We start from the raw sequence: 19,890 nt of genomic DNA on the forward strand, positions 1-19,890 counted from the left end.
CAAGTGCAACATTAATACCATTGGTTTTAGGAAAATTTAGGAGATTTAACGATGATCTTTAGAAGGTTCTAACGGTTAATTTAGCCTTAATATGCTTTTTGGAAACCATGCCCTAAGCATTACGAAATTTCTATTATATAAAATAAGCCTCGTATCAAAATAGCAATTAATTGACTAAATTCGACACTCTCATTGCCCACACCTACAAAAACTCCCTTGCTTAATAATTAATAACCTACTTAACGTGGAAATATTTTGGTGTGAGTAAACCCTCTCGCTTCTCCTCTTCCTCTGATTACAGGAGAAGTATGACGTTGAACCGCCAAATACACAACTGCGTTCCTCTCAGTGCACCTGGTCAACGTTTCCACCCCCATGTTTAATATGGTATCGTCCAATGCGGCCGACAGTGACGTTTGTGAATTTCTGAATAAATACCAGAGCGCCACTTCTAAATGACAGTGGAATTTACTGACTGATGAGAAGTTGTGTGAGAACACCAACGCAGGAAACGAATCAATAAAATACGCATAATTTAGCTAGCTATAACATTTATTTATATCTGCCAAAAAAAAGCAACAATGATGAACGGAGAGATTAACGGTTTTCACAACTCCCTTATCGACGAGGACTGCTTCCTATTCACCTCGGAGTCAGTAGGAGAAGGACACCCTGGTGAGAAAGCTAATTTAGCTACAAATACAGCCAGTGTGTTATAACTTGTCATTTATTTGTTTAGATGGCTTGTTTAGCACACGCGCGTCGGTGTTGCTTAGTTTTCTTCGTTAGCTAATTAACGTTAGCGAGCTAACCATCTCTGCTGATCAAACCACACCGGCGTCAGCATCTTGCATAAGCCGCATGTGAGGCCCAAATTGTTCTTAGTTTATTAGCTAACCAGCTAGCTACTTTGCTTAGCCTTGTTCACATGGTCTCTATTGTGCAATTACGAACGTTATACGTCCTTGGGCTATATTCTCTTTAAAAATATTTGTATCCTGTAGTCGTCATCATGCTTATTTCACAAGATCTCCCGAAGATTCCGACCAGTTCGCGCGCGGGCTCTCTGGGAACAAGGCCATATGTGTTGTCTTTTGCGTTTGGTTGCTATGTAAGGGGCACTACATTGGCTGTATGATGAGTTCCGTGCCACTCCTTGGCTATACCGGTAGTAGTTCATCTTGGAAATCTAAACGAATCAGATTTTTGTTGCATGTGAACCCGCGGAAATGGTGGCGGATATATATATATTTTTTTATTGGGCAGAGCCATGCACGTTCTAGCGAGAACCGATCGGCGCGTTCTATAATGTATTTGCACAATTCCTTTAGGGAACGCCTACTGTGGGGTGTGCAATAACTTAATTCGCCCTTGTTCTCCTTCTAACCAACTACATTTTTTGTAAACTTTGCCAAATGGTGAACAATACTAAACGTTATCCGCCCTGTTCATAACAGATTATAGTTTGGTAACAGAACAAATGTTTAATCGACAACGTCAGCCAAAATCCACCTTCTCCCCCGAGGCTTCCCCCCTCATCACCATATTTGGTGGTGAGTGGAAACGCCAACCGGATGCTTCTGACCAATGAAACAGATTTATAAAATCTATCTGTGGCAACACATACCGCTAGGCCCCTCCCACCATCGCCATAATCCTGACATATGGTACAGCATGTGTACAACTCAAGACTGTAGTCGGTAGAACAGTGTACAATACAAATATTTCCAGCATAATCCAAACCTATTGGAGAACTCTAATTATTACTATTTGTGCAATGCTTTACATGCTCTTGAACAAGCAACCTACCACTAAATTGTGCAAATGTTGATGTATCATTGTGAACTGGTACATCTGTATTTTACAGATAAGATTTGTGACCAGATCAGTGATGCTGTGCTTGACGCCCATCTCAAGCAGGATCCTGATGCTAAAGTTGCTTGTGGTAAGGAAAAAAGCATGTTTTTATTTTATTTTTGTCTGATGCAACTTCTAGCTGCCCTGGAGTCAGCTGTGAATACACACATGAATGAAAGAATCTCAAACTTTCTGCATCTTGTTAATGGTAGTAGGCCTATATTATGGCACAACTCCCCAACGTTTTGCCAGATGCGTATTGATTGATATGCTTTTTCTGATTGCTATGGTTAATGTACTATTCCACCTTTTTCAGAGACTGTTGCTAAGACTGGGATGATCCTGCTGGCAGGTGAGGTGACGTCGCTTGCTACAGTGGACTATCAGAAGGTGGTTCGCGACACCATCCGCCACATTGGATACGATGACTCCTCTAAAGGTTTTGACTATAAGACCTGCAATGTGCTGGTGGCCCTAGAGCAACAATCTCCAGACATTGCCCAAGGTGTTCACATTGACCGCAATGAGGAGGATGTTGGGGCAGGGGACCAGGTATGAGTTGGGGTGCAGAGGACCACTGCACTAGTGACGTTAGCTGTACATTTATCAGTACGCTAAATATGCAGCTTTCTTTTCAGATGTAATAGTTCTACTTTTTCTATTGTCAGGGCCTGATGTTTGGCTATGCCACTGATGAGACGGAGGAGTGCATGCCCCTCACCATTATGCTTGCCCACAAGCTCAACGCTAAGATGGCTGAACTGCGTCGCAATGGCACCCTGCCCTGGCTCCGGCCTGACTCAAAGACCCAGGTATGCTGCCTGTGTGCAATCGATAGTCATTTCAGACTTATATAAATAGTCTTAAGACAAACTAGTTTGTTTATCATACCAGCTGATGAGTGCAATATTAGTTTTCTTACTCAAGCTCGCCAACCTTGTTTGTGGCCAGCAGTAACTCCAGCATATAACTCGTTTTAGGTTGTTCCCCTGGTCAGACATGGCTGATGCATGCCAGACCTTAATTAAACGCCTGGATTGGTAGTTTAGGTCTCGGTTTAACCACGTCATATATTTTTGCATCCATTGGTTGACGTCTGCAATGTCTGAGCAGGGGAAACGCAACCTTAATCTATGCCTGCGGTTGAACAATCCTGCTGTCGTTTTATCTTGGTATGCTTCTGTGTGCAGGTGACCGTTCAGTACCGCCAAGACCGTGGCGCCATGTTGCCGGTGCGTGTCCACACCATTGTGGTCTCCGTGCAGCATGATGAGCACATCTGCTTGGATGAGATGCGTGACGCTCTCAAGGAGAAGATTGTCAAGGCTGTGGTGCCCTGCATTTACCTGGATGATGACACCATTTACCACATGCAGCCCAGCGGGCGCTTCGTCATCGGCGGCCCACAGGTGAGACAATTTGTCAGGTTTCGAAAGGTCATAAATCTTGGAAAAGTCGTTGAATTTAAATGGTTTTCCAGACCTGGAAAAGTTTAGGAAAATGATATTATTTTAAACGTTTTGGCGAAGTAATGGAAATGTATTTCATAATTTCTATTAACTTTTTAACATTTACCAACAAATGGGTGTGATCATTCTAGTGGCCCCTGCAGCGTACATTCAAACCGGTTTGTTTAGAATGTCCCATTTCAATTGACTCAAGTCAGCATATGAGCTAGCCCCACTGTTTGCAAGATTTTTATTTAATTTTTTTACAGTCCTTACAAAGTTATGTACTAAATGTGACCAGTTTAATTTTGGATGCCATGTTCAGACAGTCACAGAAGTAGCGACCGTATACACGATCATCCAAACTGGCTAACAGAGGAAAGATTGACGTAACACAACTGGTCATATTTAGATAACTCTAGGCTGACATAAAACACAATACGAATTGGCAATAGCAATTACTATAAATCATCACATTGGTGAGATCAATGTTGATTAAAACACTTCTAGAAATCTGAAGTAATCTGATTGCTAGTTTGTGCACACACAACCAACATCTAGTTGGTAGTAAAGTGTCCTCCGCTTTGGTGTGTAGCATTATTCACTTCCAGAAGTGTACTCGCAAGATGAGTGAACCAACCATTCCTTCACCTCATAATATCTTTGGTCTTACAGCTGTTTAAGTTACACCCAGAATGTGTTGTAGAATATCAACAAACATGGCGAATAGCTTAGCATTAGCTCATTATAATCAGTACAACATTCAAAAGTATTTTACACGCATCATAGGTGTCCATTAAAATCAGAAGGTATTATTTGTCACCAGTACCTAAATGTGAATAAAACTTCAAATACATTATGCCTCAAACATAAATTGTCTGTGACACTGAAATTGATTAATTCTATATGAATTAATGAGGTGGAACACCTCAATTCAAACTGTTAGAAAATACAAGTTGTTAGAAAATCATTTGAAATTGACAAGTTGAAACAGCCCATAGATAATTAGCAGTCAGTGCGTGTTAACTATCCTGTTGCATAACGGTCACATTTTGGAACGGTGCATAAAACCACTCACGCTGGGGTGACCGTTAGAGATATTTGGAACTTATTTAGGCATATTTTTAAAAATCTATATAAAAGAATGACATGCATTTATTTCCCCCAAAATGCCACCGATTACTTGCAAATTAGGTCGTACAAAGTTTATTTACTTTTTGGAACAATTAATTTAAATGAATCTTCTTGACAAAACAAACAATTCACTTTGCCATTATATTAGTTGTGATTTGGTTTAATCACATTTAATCAAATCAAAATAATTTGACTTGTCATTTTAGGTAACTATTTGTAGCCTTCTGGATTATGTGGCTTCAACTTGTTTGGTAGATACTTCCAGTTGATTTGGGGATCCAATGTATGGGACATTGCAGACTGACTAGCATCTATTGAGTTGAAAAGTAAACACTAAGGTGGCCAAGATATGACAACTGGAAGGTACATTTCCCAATGAGAATTTGTGGGCTTGCTTCAGCTGAATTAAAATTATTTGTAGCCTACCATTTTTGATATTTGACATACTGAATGAGCAAATTATTTAAGGCATCAAGGGTGGTCAACCATCCTCCAGGAGAGCTAATGGGTCTGCAGGCTTTTATTCCAGTCCACCTCCAACAAACCACATTTTTAGAAATTAGCTGCTAAACTGGCTCTGTTTTGAGCAGGGTTTCAAAAGCATGCACACCCAGTAGCTCTCCAGGCTGAGGGTTGACCACTTTATTTATATATTAGTTGCTTAACATGCATTCTACTTTGGTGGGTGTGGTGTATGTGCCTTCCACAATGACAGATGGTACATGGGCTCACAAAGCAGCCTCCCAGTGTCAAGAGTACATTACCCTTTTTTTATGTACATAAAGATGCTGCTATTTGTTCATTAGAAATGTGGTAATCTTGAAATTCCATCTGACTGTATAGGAACCCTGATAAGTAGTGATAGGACTGGGCATCTATGGTATGTGCTTGAAGGGACAAACGCTAAAGTAAATTTGATGCATGGGCTTGTTTAACTGTTAAGCATTTTTACATGCAATTTGATCCATAGTTTTTTTATTACGGTCAGAATTATTTTGGGGTAAATTGAGACTCTGTATGACCTATTACTCCTTTCCCTACAGGGTGACGCTGGCCTGACGGGCCGTAAGATCATTGTTGATACTTATGGAGGCTGGGGTGCCCATGGTGGAGGAGCCTTCTCAGGGAAGGACTACACTAAGGTGGACCGCTCTGCTGCCTATGCTGCCCGCTGGGTGGCCAAGTCTCTGGTGAAGGCTGAGCTGTGCAAGCGGGTCCTTGTCCAGGTGAGGGCAGGGTGATCCTAATAAGGAGACTGATATTGATGCACCTCATGTATAGAGCATTTGGAATGTGTTCAGACCCCTTCACCTTTTCCACATTTGTTACAGCCTTCTAAAATGGATTAAATAAAATTGTCAATCTACACATGACAAAGTGAAAACGGGTCTTTAGAATGTTACTGCATTTCTAAAAAATAAACATGCCTTATTGACAATTATTCAGACCCTTTACTATGAGACTTGAAATTTAGCTCTGGTGCAGCCTGTTGACACTAATCATCCTTGATGTTTGTTCAACTTGATTGGAGTGTGCTTGTGGTAAATTCAAATGATTGAACATGATTTGGAAAAGCATACCTGCCTAAGGTCCCACAGTTGACAAGTGCATGTCAGAGCAAAAACCAAGCCATGGGGTCGACGGGATTGTCCGTAGAGCTCAGGCGGGATTGTCCGTAGAGCTCAGGCGGGATTGTCCGTAGAGCTCAGGCGGGATTGTGTCGCGGCACATCTGGGGAAGGGTATCAAAAATGTCTCCTGCTTTGAAGGTCCCCAAAAACATTGGCCTCATCATTCTTAAATGTAAGAAGTTGGAACCACCAATACTCTTCCTAGAGCTGGTTGCCCGGCCAAACTGTCTTCTGGGGAGAATTATTAGCTAGGTTGCCACTTGTTTGCCTATTTAAATTGAACTTCAGTTCATGAAAATAAATAGCTAGCCAGCTACTTAGCTTTGGCCAACAGGGTTAACATTATAAGCAGCCAGCTAGCTTCATCTGGCTAGTGATGCTCGACCAGGTTGTGAAGCTAGCCACAATAGTGGACTTTGGATTTCGCCTTCAAAATAAGTGTGGCAGAATTCTACTCTTTGTATTCATTTGCATCACTGTCAAAACATTTAAGGCAAACCGCATGTCATTGACAGTGATGCAAGTGAATACAAATTGATGTGTGCCATGCTTTTATTTTGAAGGCTAAACCTAAAGGCCACCGTTGTGGTTAATCGTTATTGTGGCTAGCTTCACATAGATGGTCTGACCACCATTAATGAAATAAGAACTGTCTTATAAATTAGGGTTATTTTAGATGACACTGAGCTATATAGTTAGCTAACTATAACTACTGGAATGGATGTCGTTTAGCTATGTTTTTGGGGAAGCACATTGTTTTGCAGCCATGAGCTAGCTGGTTTTTATTTTTTTGACCAGCACTGTAGGTGCGTGGACTTTACCAGCATCATAGCAAATGTATCGATGACATGTGCAGTAACTACGTACAAAATTAATAAACGCGTTAAATTATTATGTGACGTGTAGTCATATTCAGGTCCTGATTGGTCAGCAAGCTTATTTGACACACCAAATAGCGTTATTTGACGCACAAAGACCCAAACGGCATTCCATAGAAATCCTGGTTAAGAATGAAATGACTGAACAAATGAACAACAAATCCAAACGAAAGTGAAAGAAATAGGTTTTGGTTGTTTTACTGGCAATGGGGACATGTGTAAATGCCAACAACTTTTTGGTCAGTGTGGTTTGTGTAGCCTTTATTTAACAAGACAAGTCGGTTAAGAACAAATTCTAATTTACAATGACGGCCCCAACGACGCTGGGCCAATTGTGCGCTTCCCTATGGGACTCTCAATCTGTGATACATCCTGGATTCACACATTGGGACTGTAGTGATGCCTCTTGCACTGAGATGCCATGCCTTAGACCGCTGTGTCCACATGTGTGAACTATTTAACTGTACTAGAATGCTTAAGGCCGCTAAAATGAAATATCGGTTATTGTTTTTCCAAGGAAAATGTCATATCGGTGCAGCACTACCAAGAACCCAATGGTCACTCTGACAGAGCTCCAGAGTTCCTCTATAGAGATGGGAGAGCCTTCTACAAGGTCAACCAGCACTCTACCAATTAGGCCTTCATGGTAGTGGCTAGACGGAAGGCACTCCTCAGTAAAAGGTACATGACAGCCCGCTTGGCATTTGCCACAAGGCACCTAAAGCACTCAGACCATGAGAAACAAGATTCTCTGCTCTGGTGAAGCCAAGCTTTAACTATTTGGCCGGAATGCCAAGTGTCACTTCTGGGAGAAACCAGGCACTGCTCATCACCTGGCCAATACCATCCCTACGGTGATGCGTGGTGGCAGCATCATTCTGTGAGGATCGAGGGGAAAGATGAACAGAGAAAGTGCTCAGGACCTCGGACTGGGGGAGACGGTTCACCTTCCAAAAGGACAACGACCCTAAGCACACAGCCAAGACAGTGCACGAGTGGCTTCAGAACAAGTCTCTGAATGTCCTTGAGTGGCCCAGCCAGAACCTGGACTTGAACCTGATCGAACATCTTTAGAGACGTGAAAGTAGCTGTGCAGCAACACTCCCATCCACCCTGACAGAGCTTGAGGTTCTGCAGAGTAGAATGGGAGAAGAGGTGTGCCAAGCCTGTAGTGTTATACCCAAGAAGACTCGCTGTAATTGCTGCCAAAGGTGTGTTGTCAAAGTACTGAGTAAAGGGTCTGAATACTTATGCAAATGTAATTTCAGGTTTTTGAAGTTTGTCTTTAATTTCTAAAACAGTTTTTGCTTTGTCATTTGTGTAGGCTTTTTGTTTACAAAGGCTCTAACCTAACAAAGTGAAGGGGGCTGAATGTTTTCCAAATGTACTATACACAAATCGGTCACAAAGGGGTGCCACGAAATCAAACCTAAAGTCTGATGCATGTTTGTATGCTCACAACTATACATCAGGTTGCCTATGCCATCGGAGTAGCCCATCCCCTCTCAATCTCCATATTCCACTACGGCACATCTCAGAAGAGTGAGCGGGAGCTACTGGACATCGTCAAGAGAAACTTTGACCTTCGTCCTGGTGTCATAGTCAGGTAAAGTGTACCCCTTTTGAAGTTGTGTGCCTCTCTGAATCTGCCCCTTCAGTCACTCGCCTTTAACTCACGCTTCCTGTCTTTCTGTTCTGCCTGAGCTGTCAGCTGGTGTTCAGATGGTTCTAACCCTTTTAATATGATATATTAATGATTCGCTACTGTGATTAATGACACTCAGTAGCTACTGACATGTAAGAAAGCAGCAATCTGGGCTTGTGATCAGTTTGCCAAACCTGATATTCCACCCCTACCCAAACAGTCTTGCTTTAAATGCCAGTGAAGTATAGTATGTAATGCCAAAGGTTAAAGCTTTGAGAGCTACAGTTGAGGTTGTCAGATGGCATGTTAAATACCCAGCACGATGAAGGGTATCCTGCTCACATCCAACTGGAAGGTCATTGGTTTCTCAGACCTTGTTGAAGTTCAATGACATTTCATAAATGGGATCAGTGCGCTTTCACTCTCCAAGCTCCAGTCCCCACACTGCTCAAGGATGAGTTGGTTAGCAGGGTAAGTGATGCTTTATCCCTTCCTCCCCCTCTACTAGCTGGCCTAATTAACCTTTCTGATTGTTTCTTTCCATGGTTCTCGACACTCCCTATTGTTTGTTTTTTTGTTTTTTTTTAGCATTATGGCTGAGAATTGATGTTGATCTCAGGTCATTTCCTGTGATGGGCTGCTAAAATGAGTTGATTGTGTATTCCAGGGAGCTGGAGCTGAAGAAGCCTATGTATCAGAGGACCGCTGCCTACGGCCACTTTGGCCGGGACTCCTTCCCATGGGAGATGCCCAAAAAGCTAAAATACTAAACTTGTGAAGCCTTTTCCCCCCAGGCCTGTTGGTGTATACTACAGAGAAGCTTACACGGTCTTGGGGGTGAAAGGCCCTCAACTCTCTTCCCTGTTAATGGGGTTATAGAACCCTACCACCTTTCTACTTCCTCTCTCCAGTCATCTGTACTGTATTTTTGCTGTTAGTAGTCAATGTAATACTACCAACATTCTCAAAATATTTCAGGAAAGTAATGTTGCGAGGATAATATGTTAGCTAGCTAATCTCTTCCACCAGCCGTCTCGCTCTGACTCATCTGGTTTCACAGCGCATCAGAAAGGGACTTGAATGGAGGCTATGGCAGATGCAAACAACTTCTGATTCTAATTTGCTGATCTGTCCACCTAGAACACAACACTTAGAACCTCTTTCCCCCTACATTGTGGACTTAAGTGTGAACAGTAAAAGTTAAAAAATATATAAAGTAACAATTAAGTTAGGAAAATCTGAAAGTACGTATTAGGGTTTTACGACTACAATATTGAATATGATTGACGGCTGTCGTTGATGGTGATATTGTGACGTGACCGTGGACTAGCCTATTTCAACTTGACTGGCATCACGCTGTAAAGAGCTGGCCAGGCAAGGACATGCCAAGTGGCCTATTCCTTTGCTCTAGCCTGCATAACCTATTTCAATAAATGTAATAAGCAACTTACTGAATGCAAGAGCATAATTTAGACGGGGCTAAGATTTTCTTGCTTGGCTACCCAAACTCCTTGCTCAGGCCAAACACTACGCCACAGATGTAGTTTCTTCCCCGCACGGAGTTTGGATACCTCACCGATTTCTAGAACTCGTTCTAACGGGAAGGTAGCTGGATTAAATCCCTGCGCTGGCAAGGTAAAAATCTGTTCTGCCCCTGAGCAAGGCAGTTAACACACTGTTCCCCGGGCACGACAACTTGGATGTCGATTAAGCACCGCACCTCTGATTTTGGTTAAATGCGGAGGAATCTTCAGTTGTAAAACTGACTAGGTATCCCCCTTTCCTTTAATTGGTCCCAGAAGCCAATGGGTTGGTCCAGAGCCAGAACACCTGGGTAACAAATTGAATTTGATATTCTGATTTGGTTAGGGATGATCTCATCACTGACTTTGTTTTGTACAACACCCCTATTTTTAATTTTATTTTTAGGAATTTTACCCCCCTTTTCTCCCCAATGTTGTGGTATCCAATTGTTAGTAGTTAATATCTTGTCTCATCGCAACAACTCTCATACGGGCTCGGAGAGACTAAGGTCGAGAGCCATGCGTCCTCCGAAACACAACCCAACCAAGCCGTACTGCTTCTTAACACAGCGCGCATCCAACCCGGAAGGCAGACGCACCAATGTGTCGGAGGGAACACTGCACCTGGCGACCTGGTCAGCGTGCACTGCGCCCTGCCTGCCACAGGAGTCGCTAATGCGAGATGAGACAAGGACATCCCTGCCAAACCGTCCCTAACCCGGACGACGCTAGGCCAATTGTGCATCGCCCCATGGACCTCCCGGTCGCAGCCGGCTGCGACAGAGCCTGGTCTCGGACCCAGAGTCTCTGATGGCACAGCTAGCAGTGCCTTAGACCACTGCGCCACCCGGGAGGCCTCAACACTCTATTTTGAGGTCACCAAAAACCTAACGTTAATTTGATATTTTCTCTACATTTCATATGAATTCAGTTTTTATGCGAGCTGGTTTTCTCCCGCTACTACTTCAATGAATTTATTTAACGGTGCTCAAGGCTCTCAACGTTGATTTTTTTTTTTGAATGACCTAAACATGATTGGTGTAAGGTAATGAGGTAGAACAAACGATAGTAAAATTAAATCTGTAGTTTTGAACATGCCTTAGTTGCAAAGCTTGCCTTAGTTATTATTATTATATTAGTTGCAAAGCTTGCCTTTGCAGGCCATTTGAATTAGTATGCTTATCAAAAGCATTAAGACAAGTTAGTTATGAAGCGTATTTCTCATAGGCTATTCTAATAGTGTTTAATGTTTTAAAATTGCAGCTTTCAAATGGGAACAATTGTTAGTCAGTCTATAGATTATCTATCCACCTTGGGACGACAGGTAGCCTAGTGGTTAGAGCGTTAGGCCTGTAACCGGATGTTGCTAGATTGAATCCCAGAGCTGACCAGGTAAAAAATCTCATTCTGCCCCTGAACAAGGCAGTTAACCCACTATTCCTAGGCTTTAATTGTAAATAAGAATTTGTTCATAACTGACTTGCCTAGTTAAATAAATAAAAATATCACAGCTTTATTTTGATCTCATACAGCTGTAGCAGTCTCGCTCGATTTCTAAGCTACACCCCATTCAAGTCCCACTTTGTTGTACAGTGTTACTAGGCTCTTTATGCGGTTAGCCAAGTCTTCCTCTGCCATTGGTCTTTCACACTACAACGCCTAGCCCTTGCCCAGCATGACTGAGGAACTGTAAATTCTGTAGTTTGGTTATTCGGGCTTAGCTGTCCTTATACATAACTTTAGAATATTTTGCTTCTGTTAAGTCTGACTTACCAAGGCTACATGTTGCGATCATATTAATTTACTGGTGCTACTGAAGGCCCCCTGCCCCTTAATCGTTTCCCTTTGGTTGACACTACTTTCTGGTTTTGTCACCCACCCCAAATCCTTTTTGAAGCTTTATTTCACTCCCCTTATCATTTGTTGAGGATGCAAGAATGGAACAGTTAAGGGTCAGTAGTTGTTGCTATTTTCAAAGAAATGCTATGCGTTGCAGGCTGAGAACCGAGACAATCTTGATTTATTTTCAAGCAACTTTCTTGAATAATACGCAGTAAAATCTGGGATGCCCCTGCAGATGTCTGTGCTGTTCTGATGTAATACAGAAAAGTCAGAAGCTGCTATGTCACTGCTATGGCCTGTAGGGGTGTTGCTTATACTTGATTGTTTAAAACATGTTGTCATTGGCATGTCATGTTAAACTCCTTCAAAAGGTAGTTTAATTTTTTTTTTTTTTTTTTTTTTTACAAAATGGTTTGTCAAGGCTCTTCCTTGGGTATTGATGGCAGGTGTAGCTACAGAGAAACCACTATCTTTATCCTGAAGGAAGGCTGTCTTTGCCACAATGAAGAGCTCTTAATACTGGCACAACATGTTTAAAAAATATATTTATTTGTTCTCTGAATCTTGGTGTGGATACAGAGAAGCCAATGATTCAGAAGGCAGCTTAAACCCCAGAGGGTTTTTATTTTTTATCTCACATTGACTACTGAATGCTGTAACATTTTCAATGGTTCCAAAGTGTCTTACAGAAAAGCTTTGGTCTGCCTCCACGGAACTGTCACTGGCTGATGTGATGAGTATTTTGGGCTGCGGTTGTATGGAGTGAGATTGTATTGACTAAATGTGTGGTCAATACAATGAGGCCATTCTTAGCCCCCCCTTATCCTTGCATAAAGAGATGGCAACGTTTGGCTGGTGTGGTACAGAGAAACCAGCCTCGTTTACAAGCTGTCACTTGTTTGTATGGATAGGGTTTCCCTCGGTGCTTTTAAATATTTTGACACTGGCTAGTCTTCTGGCTACTGAGTGTAAGAGTGCCTCCCCCTTGTACTTTCTCCCCTCCTGCTCTTCATCAACAGGTCTGACATCCTGAGGAACAGGTATCTTATCTCAATGCTACTGTCTTCAGAGGTTAGATACTGATTTCTCATGTCAAAGATCTGCAATAAATGTCTGCTTTCATGAAGCATGTTTTTGGTGTCATTCATTGTCAGTTTGTGCATAACATTTTTAAAATGCATAAATTAAATGTCAGTGTATGCTGTAGCTAGATCTTTGTGCACATGGAATTATCTTTGACCAGTGGTACCACACATCCATCAATAACTAGCGACTGGTGTTATCAAAGTCGAGTCTATCATGGGTGGTGAATATGAAAAAATGGCAGTGCAATTTGCCATAATTCATGTGTTTCTGGGTATTTGAGCCATTGAGTACACCTGTTCCATAACTGGGTCTGCAGCACAATTTTTTTTTTTTGTTTAAACCTGAGAACCCCTGGGGACAGTACTGCATTTTAATGCAATGGTTGTAAATTTGCCTTAAAGTGATTCCCAAGTCTTCGACAGTTTTATGGTGGCTTTGACAGTGTTTTCCCCAGCACAGTGACTCGTAAGGTCAAATGTATTTAGTCAACAAGAAGTGGGAAATTATACCTGTATAGTGACTTGTGTACTGTCAGATGGTACAGTATGAAGATGGGCAGAGACTGCATCTCCAGTAGAACTCACCGATCACACTTATAGGTGATGTAATGAAGCTGTTCTTAACATGTTAACCATCCTTTGTCTAAAGCTGAACTTTTATGGATTACTGAATTTCCAAACTCTAACCTGTTCCCAACCCCTGGGTGCATGTGTTTTGCCCTAGCACTACACAGATGATTCAAAGCTTAAATTAGTTGAATCAGCTGTGTTTTGCTAGGACAAGAACGTGCACCCCGGGTTATAGAAGTGGCCTTTCACATCTAGGTTAATTATCATGTTACCTCACAGGACTAGAAAAGGCACTGCTCCCCCTCTTAGCCTTTTATCTAGCTGGACCTTTCTTGAGGGAGAAGAACCTCCCATCTTCAGTAGGCTGACCGCAGGGCCTGGACCTTCAGCTTTAATGGCAAGAACTGGTGAACTGAAGTTACGTGAAGTACTTTTTTATTTTTTAAGGAATAGTACCTGTAATTTGGTACATATATTGTGACTGAAGAGCCCATGCACTAAACGGTCCCTGTAGGAGACATAGTCTTTAAAGGGCTAGTGTAGCCTGCCTGACCAGTACATTTTAAGACTACATTCAAGGAAAGAAGACTATTTAGGGCACAGCCTCTGCAGCTCATAGAGCCATCAGACAAAGCAACTGGGAACGAAACTCAAAGGAGCAGTCCACGAGGGACCTTCCCAACTCAGAGGAAAGGAGCAAGAAACCACCACCAAGGAACCCCTCAGGACAGAGGACACACTGCCATCTTTCCTTTGTTAACCTCCATACGGCCTAACCAGAGCCAAGGACAACATATTTGGTTCAGACCATTATCACATCTTCAATATTCATATCTTGAGGTCTGTCTTGATTTCTATTTCCTACCTTCTCATGATTGCTCATGTTTGTACATATTTTGCTTAGTGTTATTAAATGTTGATTGTAAAAAGATCTGAGTTGTCTTCTGAGAAACAACTCAAATGCATTCTCAGAATTCATACCTTCAGATTAATCAATGTATTACTATTCTATTCTAAACTTAGTCAGTTATTGTAAATAGTCAGACCGTAAAAGACCAGTTTTGTACAAGAAAGGACTGGTGTCCCGCTTATTGGGCTTCCGAGTGGTGCAGCGGTCTTAGGCACTGCGTCGCAGACGTCACTACAGACCCTGGCTGGAATCCAGGCTCTATCACATCCGGCAGTGATTGGGAGTTTTGTTTTATTTAACCATGTAGGCCAGTTGAGAACAAGTTCTCATTTACAACCGCGACCTGGCCAAGATAAAGCAGTGCGACATAAACAGTCATACATGGGATAAACAATCGCACAATTGACCCTGCGTCGTTAGGGTTTGGCCTAGATAGGTAGTCAATGTAAAACATTTGTTCTTATCTGACTTGTCTCGTTAAATAAAATTGACAAAAATCAGCCGTTGTCACCATGACATTTTTACTAACTAAGCTCATGCGCAGAAACACGTCATCGGAGCTAACGATCTCCTCGCGCAGAACTGCGCAAATGCAGGCCATCCGATCAGAGGCACTCTTAAGATAAATTAAAACGTGTCGCTTTCATTAGGTTGGTTGGAACGTTGGAGTAATATGTTCAACTTTAAGACATTGGTTCGATTTTAGGTTAGAGTTCTAGAAAAAATCGACTTGGTCTGTTTTTAAGGGTTTAGAATTAGACAATTTGGCATCATCTTGACTTAAGGTGACTTAAACTTTGAAAATATAACCCACCCAATGGTTTTCTCTGAGTATATTTTATACTGGAGTTTTGGTGCAGGTACGGCGATATAGCACACAAATAATATTGCAATATTGTCAAAATGATACAATATCACTAGCTAAAACAGTACGTTGCACATTAAATACCACCCCCTAAAACACGGTAGTTTTTTACTCTCGAAAAGGACAGCGCTAAATCTCGTTAGCATTTACTGACTGCCTCTGGGTAGCAAATTTACTAAAGCACGGACTTAGTTTGCACATATAGCTAAAACCGATACTTGAGTTTTGGTATCGTACTACTCCCTGCCTGAAGGATTTATTGATTAATCCAGGTTCAAGTTGATGGACAAACAATCTTTAGAATATGTTTTACTGCAGGGGCCTGTTGCACAAAAGTAGAATTAAGACATCCGGGATAAATGACTAAGCTGAGCTCAATGAAGCCAAAACATGTGCGTCCAGGCTTAATTGGTTGCACAAAGACCAAGCCAGGATGAGCAGACACGGATTCATTAAGCCAGGTGAAACCAATCCTGGATAGGTGCGCGCTCACGGCTCACTAAATAGACCCCGCCACAGATCACAGATTAACTGATTTACCATGGCAACTAGAGCCGAGTACTTTTCCCCGTCGGAAGCACAAATCCTCATGGAGGCATACGAGGAGGTAAAATATATAATTAAGAAGAAAGGCAACACCGCCACAGTGATAAAGCAACGAGAAAAAGCGTGGCAAAGTATTGCAAACCGCCTGAATGCGTAAGTAGTGCACAATTACACACTCACCGCTCCGCTGAAACATCACAATTACAATTCAAATATTTAATTCACATCTCCAAAAACGCAGTTGTACTGTAATTATGAAACGGTTAAATTTTTAATTGAAATGCACTGCAGATATGAGTGAAATTGTGTAAAGTAAGTCCATCACACTGTATAAAGCTATGATAAATTATTATTAAAGCCTTACGTTATTATTTAACGTTACTACGCTCAGTACGGTTTAATCTTAGCCGTTGTACTCTGCTTCTTATGTTGTCCACCGTTCTTTCATTAATGTAAAGCTGCTTTGACAGAATGAAACAATTGTGAAAAGTGCTATATAAATAAAATTTAATTGAATAAATAGATGAGCTATAATAATAATCACTTTAATTTATATAGCGCCTTTCAAAGGACCCAAGGTCGGTTGCTCACTGCACTGCAAAAATGTCTTTCTTACTTAGTATTTTTGTCTTGTTTTCAGTAAAAAAAAAATATCTAAAAAAACATCTTGAATATTTTCTTGAGCAAAATTACCTAGGAAAATAAGCAAAAAAATCTGCCAGTGATGTGCATTGATTGGTGTAATATTCCTCATCTTATGATTTCAGATGGTCTGCAATGCTGACTGTGTGATCAGCAATGTTGTGGCAAAATGGCCTGGCTCAGTCCATGACTCCAGAATCTTTCGGGCCTCTGAAATCTATCAGTGCCTATCACAAGGTAAGCCACACAACCCCTATTTATAACCATCATGGCTGTGTCAAGAATATCACTGTGTTTATGAGGTAGTAATGATGAGATTTTGTGTTGACAGGTGAATTCTCTGGTGTGTTGCTGGGAGACAGGGGGTATGGCTGCCAGCCTTTTCTCCTGACACCTTTCACAGACCCCCAGGAAGCACAGCAGGCCTACAACCATGCCCATGCCAGGACCAGGGCCAGAGTTGAAATGACCTTTGGCCTCCTGAAGGCACGCTTTCACTGCCTTCACAAATTAAGGGTCAGCCCTGTTAGGGCATGTGATATTACTGTGGCTTGTGCTGTCCTCCACAATGTGGCCTGCCTGAGGAAGGAGAGGGCCCCAGAGTGCCACCAGCCATGGACTGGGACAATCCGGCAATCTTCCCTGATGACGACAGTGGTCGGCTGCTGAGGGACCAATATGTGTTGAATTATTTTAGTTAGTATGTGTGCTTTCAATTTTGGTTAAATATGTCCTGCGGTGGCAGAGGAATTTGGTTTTTTTGGGTTCGTTTTTTACGAATTTGGCCTCTTATGATGTTTGTGCGGTATACTGTGTGTAATACAAGGCTGCAGGGAGGCTACTGCATCCATTCATTTGTCTGTTCAGTTGATGTGTATGGATTTGTCCTGCATTTATTTTAGTGTGCAGACATGCAGGGTGTGTTATATACAGACCTTTGACTGTGTATGTATCATTTTGTATAATTTTTTTTTTTTTTCACCTTTATTTAACCAGGTAGGCTAGTTGAGAACAAGTTCTCATTTGCAACTGCGACCTGGCCAAGATAAAGCATAGCAGTGTGAACAGACAACACAGAGTTACACATGGAGTAAACAATTAGCAAGTCAATAACACAGTAGAAAAAAATGGGCAGTCTATATACAATGTGTGCAAAAGGCATGAGGAGGTAGGCGAATAATACAATTTTGCAGATTAACACTGGAGTGATAAATGATCAGATGGGCATGTACAGGTAGAGATATTGGTGTGCAAAAGAGCAGAAAAGTAAATAAATAAAAACAGTATAAAAACAGTATGGGAATGAGGTAGGTGAAAAAGGGTGAGCTATTTACCTATAGACTATGTACAGCTGCAGCGATCGGTTAGCTGCTCGGATAGCTGATGTTTGAAGTTGGTGAGGGAGATAAAAGTCTCCAACTTCAGCGATTTTTGCAATTCGTTCCAGTCACAGGCAGCAGAGTACTGGAACGAAAGGCGGCAAATGAGGTGTTGGCTTTAGGGATGATCAGTGAGATACACCTGCTGGAGCGCGTGCTACGGATGGGTGTTGCCATCGTGACCAGTGAACTGAGATAAGGCGGAGCTTTACCTAGCATGGACTTGTAAATGACCTGGAGCCAGTGGGTCTGGCGACGAATATGTAGTGAGGGCCAGCCGACTAGAGCATACAAGTCGCAGTGGTGGGTGGTATAAGGTGCTTTAGTGACAAAACGGATGGCACTGTGATAGACTGCATCCAGTTTGCTGAGTAGAGTGTTGGAAGCCATTTTGTAGATGACATCGCCGAAGTCGAGGATCGGTAGGATAGTCAGTTTTACTAGGGTAAGCTTGGCAGCGTGAGTGAAGGAGGCTTTGTTGCGGAATAGAAAGCCGACTCTGGATTTGGTTTTGATTGGAGATGTTTGATGTGAGTCTGGAAGGAGAGTTTGCAGTCTAGCCAGACACCTAGGTACTTATAGATGTCCACATATTCAAGGTTGGAACCATCCAGGGTGGTGATGCTAGTCGGGCATGCAGGCAGCGATCGGTTGAAAAGCATGCATTTGGTTTTACTCGCGTTTAAGAGCAGTTGGAGGCCACGGAAGGAGTGCTGTATGGCATTGAAGCTCGTTTGGAGGTTTGATAGCACAGTGTCCAATGACGGGCCGAAAGTATATAGAATGGTGTCGTCTGCGTAGAGGTGGATCAGGGAATCGCCCGCAGCAAGAGCAACATCATTGATATATACAGAGAAAAGAGTCGGCCCGAGAATTGAACCCTGTGGCACCCCCATAGAGACTGCCAGAGGACCGGACAGCATGCCCTCTGATTTGACACACTGAACTCTGTCTGCAAAGTAATTGGTGAACCAGGCAAGGCAGTCATCCGAAAAACCGAGGCTGTTGAGTCTGCCGATAAGAATTTGGTGATTGACAGAGTCGAAAGCCTTGGCGAGGTCGATGAAGACGGCTGCACAGTACTGTCTTTTATCGATGGCGGTTATGATATCATTTAGTACCTTGAGTGTGGCTGAGGTGCACCCGTGACCGGCTCGGAAACCAGATTGCACAGCGGAGAAGGTACGGTGGGATTCGAGATGGTCAGTGACCTGTTTGTTGACTTGGCTTTCGAAGACCTTAGATAGGCAGGGCAGGATGGATATAGGTCTATAGCAGTTTGGGTCCAGGGTGTCTCCTCCTTTGAAGAGGGGGATGACTGCGGCAGCTTTCAATCCTTGGGGATCTCAGACGATATGAAAGAGAGGTTGAACAGGCTGGTAATAGGGGTTGCGACAATGGCGGCAGATAGTTTCAGAAATAGCGGGTCCAGATTGTCAAGCCCAGCTGATTTGTACGGGTCCAGGTTTTGCAGCTCTTTCAGAACATCTGCTATCTGGATTTGGGTAAAGGAGAACCTGGAGAGGCTTGGGTGAGGAACTACGGGGGGGCGGAGCTGTTGGCCGAGGTTGGAGTAGCCAGGCGGAAGGCATGGCCAGCCGTTGAGAAGTGCTTATTGAAGTTTTCGATAATCATGGATTTATCGGTGGAGACCGTGTTTCCTAGCCTCAGTGCAGTGGGCAGCTGGGAGGAGGTGCTCTTGTTCTCCATGGACTTCACAGTGTCCCAGAACTTTTTGGAGTTGGAGCTACAGGATGCAAGGATTCTGTGCTTTCCATCTTGTAGAGTCACTGTGACTTCAGTTTCGAAAGGAGCTGATGGTTTACCTGCTTTGTTTTGTCCTTATTCAATAAAGGAACATAATGTTACACATTGTGTTTTTATATTCATATGGAATGTGTATTTGTTTATATGACAGAGTACTAGGGCCACACTG

The 19,890-nt window shown here is 42.5% G+C and overlaps 2 protein-coding genes across 4 annotated transcripts; both read left to right on the forward strand.

The window, feature by feature from the left end:
* Positions 1 to 449: 449 nt before the first annotated feature.
* On the forward strand, positions 450 to 13,083 carry LOC118393248 (S-adenosylmethionine synthase-like). Of its 2 annotated transcripts, XM_035785743.2 has the most exons (8): positions 450 to 675; positions 1,868 to 1,945; positions 2,174 to 2,409; positions 2,526 to 2,669; positions 3,048 to 3,266; positions 5,483 to 5,665; positions 8,420 to 8,553; positions 9,260 to 13,083. In XM_035785743.2, the coding sequence occupies exons 1-8, from the start codon at positions 582 to 584 to the stop codon at positions 9,360 to 9,362; spliced, it is 1,191 nt and encodes a 396-aa protein (XP_035641636.1). In that variant the 5' UTR covers positions 450 to 581; the 3' UTR covers positions 9,363 to 13,083. The 2 variants fall into 2 exon arrangements, with proteins under 2 accessions (XP_035641636.1, XP_052317485.1); XM_052461525.1 differs by lacking the exon at positions 9,260 to 13,083 and having other exon boundaries at positions 8,420 to 8,557.
* Positions 13,084 to 15,251: 2,168 nt separating this feature from the next.
* LOC127907266 (putative nuclease HARBI1) lies at positions 15,252 to 17,334 on the forward strand. Of its 2 annotated transcripts, XR_008063942.1 has the most exons (3): positions 15,252 to 16,086; positions 16,701 to 16,812; positions 16,907 to 17,334. XR_008063942.1 is itself a non-coding variant. In XM_052461526.1 (2 exons), the coding sequence occupies exons 1-2, from the start codon at positions 16,701 to 16,703 to the stop codon at positions 17,242 to 17,244; spliced, it is 450 nt and encodes a 149-aa protein (XP_052317486.1). In that variant the 5' UTR covers positions 16,391 to 16,700; the 3' UTR covers positions 17,245 to 17,334. The 2 variants fall into 2 exon arrangements, 1 of the variants encoding a protein (XP_052317486.1); XM_052461526.1 differs by lacking the exon at positions 15,252 to 16,086 and having other exon boundaries at positions 16,391 to 16,812.
* Positions 17,335 to 19,890: the final 2,556 nt, after the last annotated feature.

Source organism: Oncorhynchus keta, chromosome 14 (genome assembly GCF_023373465.1).
Source record: "Oncorhynchus keta strain PuntledgeMale-10-30-2019 chromosome 14, Oket_V2, whole genome shotgun sequence".
Taxonomy (NCBI): Eukaryota; Metazoa; Chordata; class Actinopteri; order Salmoniformes; family Salmonidae; genus Oncorhynchus; species Oncorhynchus keta.